This window comes from Hipposideros armiger, unplaced genomic scaffold (genome assembly GCF_001890085.2).
Source record: "Hipposideros armiger isolate ML-2016 unplaced genomic scaffold, ASM189008v1 scaffold_641, whole genome shotgun sequence".
NCBI lineage: Eukaryota > Metazoa > Chordata > Mammalia > Chiroptera > Hipposideridae > Hipposideros > Hipposideros armiger.
Window position 1 is genome coordinate 424,587 of NW_017731991.1, and position 3,791 is coordinate 428,377.

Below are 3,791 nucleotides of genomic sequence, written 5' to 3' on the forward strand. Positions count from 1 at the left end.
TCTAAGCACACTGTAGAAGTGAATTCAGATCCTATCTGACAAAATTTACATTCAACATAAGGCTCGAACAATTCTCAGAGATAAAGTTCCAAGGACAAGGTCACTCTCACAAAAATACAAACAAACAAAAAAATCACAACATACACGAGGAAACAGATTCCAAAAATTTGCGTTTTCAGAAAATAGAGTATAAAATATTTTTGATATCTGTAAAAAAGTTAAGGATGAGATAGCAAATATGAGCACAAAACATGTAACTTTTAAAAATGAACAGATATTTACCAAGAACCAATTTGAATTTCTAGAAATGAAAGATACAATATAGTAATTGAAATCTAAAATTCAATGGCTAGATAAGGCAGCAGATTAAGTGATAAGAGAATTGGTCAACTAGCAAATAGATCTAAAGAGATTATCTAAAATGCAATTTATACAGACATAGGTGGAAAATATGGAAACTCGGGTTAGCAACACAAAAAAAGAGTGACACTCTAATCTTAGTTCTAGGTGAAGAGAATAGGAAGAATGGAGAAGAGGATATATTTGAAGACATAAAGACTGAGAATTTTCCAGATTTGAGGAAAACACAAAAACTAAGCAAACCAAAAGGAAGCCATATCTAAATATAACATACTTAAAAATAGTCAAAGAAAAATTTCCTAAAAGAACTGAAATTAAACTTAAAATGAAAATTAGCAACAGTGAAAGCCAAAAAACCAAGGAAAAATATTTTCAAGGAACTCACAGAAAGTAGCTCTCAAGCTAGAATTGTATACCCCAAAAAACTATCTCTTAAAAATGAGAATAAGGATAACTGCAAACAAATGAAACAATTTACTACCAAATGATCCTAATGAGAAATATAGCATACTCTGTTGCAAAGTGTTTCTGTACCATGAATCAGCTCATATGCAATGGTAAACATGGAACTGTGTCAGTATAATACAATTTGCATTTTTGTACATAATTTTTCCTGGCACATTAATATTTTGCACCATCAAGCAATAGAAGTGAATGCAAAGTGAACTGAAAACCAATAAAAAAAATCAGGTGTATACTTTCTTATAATTAAATATAAAGCCTTACCTTTTAAAAAGCTGAAATCCCTGTTGTTAGGAGCACACGCTCTCACCAGCTGAGCCATCCTGCCACCTGTTGGCAGCAGAGGGGCTGCTCAGCTCAGGCGTGGCTCACTGGCCCATGAGGGAATCAAATTGGCGAAAACTAAGATTGAAGGACAACAATTTGACTATTCCCCTTCCCCAATCCCCCAACACTGTTCCCCAACTCCCCAATAAAATCAGAAATAAAATCATAAATTAATAAATAAATAAATAATAAAAATAAAAAGCTGAAATCCCTGTGGAAATGCCTTCTTTTTAGGCAGTTGGTTGCTGATTTAGGAACTTCAAAGACTTTTAAACTTTCCACAACATTAAGCTACCTAATGAAGAAAAGGTCTTTCTCTTTAGAATGCTGGGTTTCCTGTCAGCCTCTTGTTAGCATTGTGCAGGAAGGATGGGGGTGAAAGGATCAATCCATTCTGGTTGTCGTCCCACTTATCCTTCCAGTCTCTGTGATAGTCAGGACTTGCTTTCCAAAAGTATTGGGCTGATTTCTTCAGCCAGGAAATCGTGCCTCGCAGTCTCTTCTCTGGTTTCAAATATAGGAAGTGGTTTTAACCAGGTTTTTTTCAAGTTCAGCTGCTGGGAGGTTGGGCTGGGGTGGGTGAGAAGGATTAGGGTTCTTCACTGCTTAGGCAGCCTATCCCAGCTGCCAGGAAGATGGAGCCAAGCTTACTGATGTGGAGACTCTTCACACTCATTTTGGTAACTGACTGTATGACAGGAGTCATGGGTGCCCTCAGAATCTTGGGACGGCTAACAGATGTTACCTCTCCCCAGCCAGAGAATCACAGAGGGCACCTAAGTAGACGGTGCAGAGAAGGAGGTTGAATCCTGGGTTCCACCTCTTGTCCATGACCCGTCAGGGCCCCATTTTATGCCTCAACTGTGCCCGATCTATACAGAGAGCTTGGAATGGTGGGCTCTCCTGTCACTCAAAGTCTTGGACAGTTAATTCTGGGAAGCATAGAGTGGCCTGACATTTGAATGTTAACAGGATACTAACAAACAGATTCCTCAAGAAATTTTCTTCTGTTTTCCAATGGATTTAGTTTTCCACTGTACCTATCAGCTGCTAAGATAATACTAAAAATCTGCTAGAAATCTCTCTAAGACCAGGTACATGTGACTGAGATGCCAGTAACATGTATACAAAACATATTAAGATCTCAGAAAAGTTTAGCCTCAAAGATGTATACTTTGTTTTTTACTGCCTCAGGAAATAATAACTAGGAAGCTTCTTTTTTTTTTTTTTTTTTTTTTTNAGAGACTATGTATTTCCAAATCTATTGTAGAATTACAATATGTTCTCTTCATTCTCTATCACTCAGTTAACAATTCTCCCCATTCATAATCCCAGAACTCATGCAATCCAGGGTAGGTATGAATACCAGTTTTCCAGATAGTCATTAGCAGCTGCCTCAATATGGGGATGGAAAAATGAAGAGCCTGTGAAATCCTTTGTGTTCTCAACCTAGCCCCTAATATGGTTCTGGTTTCTTCCTTCTCTCTTTTTATTGCTTAAATTCAAGCAGATGAATAAATGTGAAATGGTTTGTATGACAAGTAGTATCTTTTTCTGAACCACTGTTATATATTTACAAACTATTGCCTTGCATCATATCTTAAATAGGCTAATTTTTAAACCTGATATTGCAAAACATAATGAAATTTTATGAGACTCAAGCATTTATAATGATACAAATAGTGACTCTGTAGTAAATACTCCCAACATAGTTCTTCTTTCAAGCATTAGCTGATTAGCTATTAATAAAGCTGTATATTTCCCCCTTTAAAGTGTTAGCCTTGTTTATAACAATGGGAATTTTATTTGTGATATCATGTCTCAGTAACTAAAAAAAGTATAGCAAATATACAGTATTAAGAATTTTTTTGATTACTTGAAACACAGGAGGAAACAGTTATGAACCTCAAAGGTATAGCTGGAAATGAACCAACAGAAGGAAGTAACTTTTCGAATAGCAGTGAAAAAAGACTGGAAGAAACACCAACAGAATCAAATCATTTTCAAAGACTAAGGCAAATATTTGCTTGCCCTCCACATGGTTCACTGGATAGAGTAATAACAAATGGTATGTAAATGGTAAGGATGAGTTCAGAGAGAGAGGGTAAAAGATGAAATTGTTATATAATGGGAGATTCCAAAATAATATGGTTTAAGGGACAAAAAGAAGTTGACTCCTCTTTCAATTAAAAACTACTAGGGGACAATTCACAATGGTATGTAGCTCTGCTCCACACAGTCATTCAGGAGCCCAGGCTGAAGGGCTCCTCCATCTTTCACACAGGCTTCCAAGAGTACTGTGGTCACCACCACCCCAGCTGCCAGGAAGAGAAAAAGAGCAAGGATCAAAGGGCCTTTTTTTCCTTTTCTATATCAGTAATTTCACAAGATTATGTTACAGCTCTAGTGAGAAGCACTACATAAATGTTGTTTGTTATTACTGTAAGGTTTAGGAGAACACAGCTTAGCTTATACTTCCAAATGAATCATGTCATCTTATAACTAAGGCTCTTGGCTTGCAATTTAACTTATGCCAATAGAGCTGTTATTACTTAAAATATTTTTGAGATTTTTCTTTGGGAATTTTTCTCGTCATGATTTTGAATATTGTTAGGATTGGGATAGATTTGTCTTTTAGGAAT

General features: G+C 36.1%; 1 protein-coding gene across 1 annotated transcript in view; it reads left to right on the forward strand.

Annotated features, from left to right (window-relative positions):
• The window catches only part of SLC9B2 (solute carrier family 9 member B2), a 42,863-nt gene that overhangs the window by 13,591 nt on the left and 25,481 nt on the right, over positions 1 to 3,791 (forward strand). Inside the window, exon 4 of the mRNA XM_019625875.1 lies at positions 3,020 to 3,217. Within this exon, the coding sequence (XP_019481420.1) occupies positions 3,020 to 3,217 (198 nt within the window). The remainder of the gene's footprint in view (positions 1 to 3,019; positions 3,218 to 3,791) is intronic.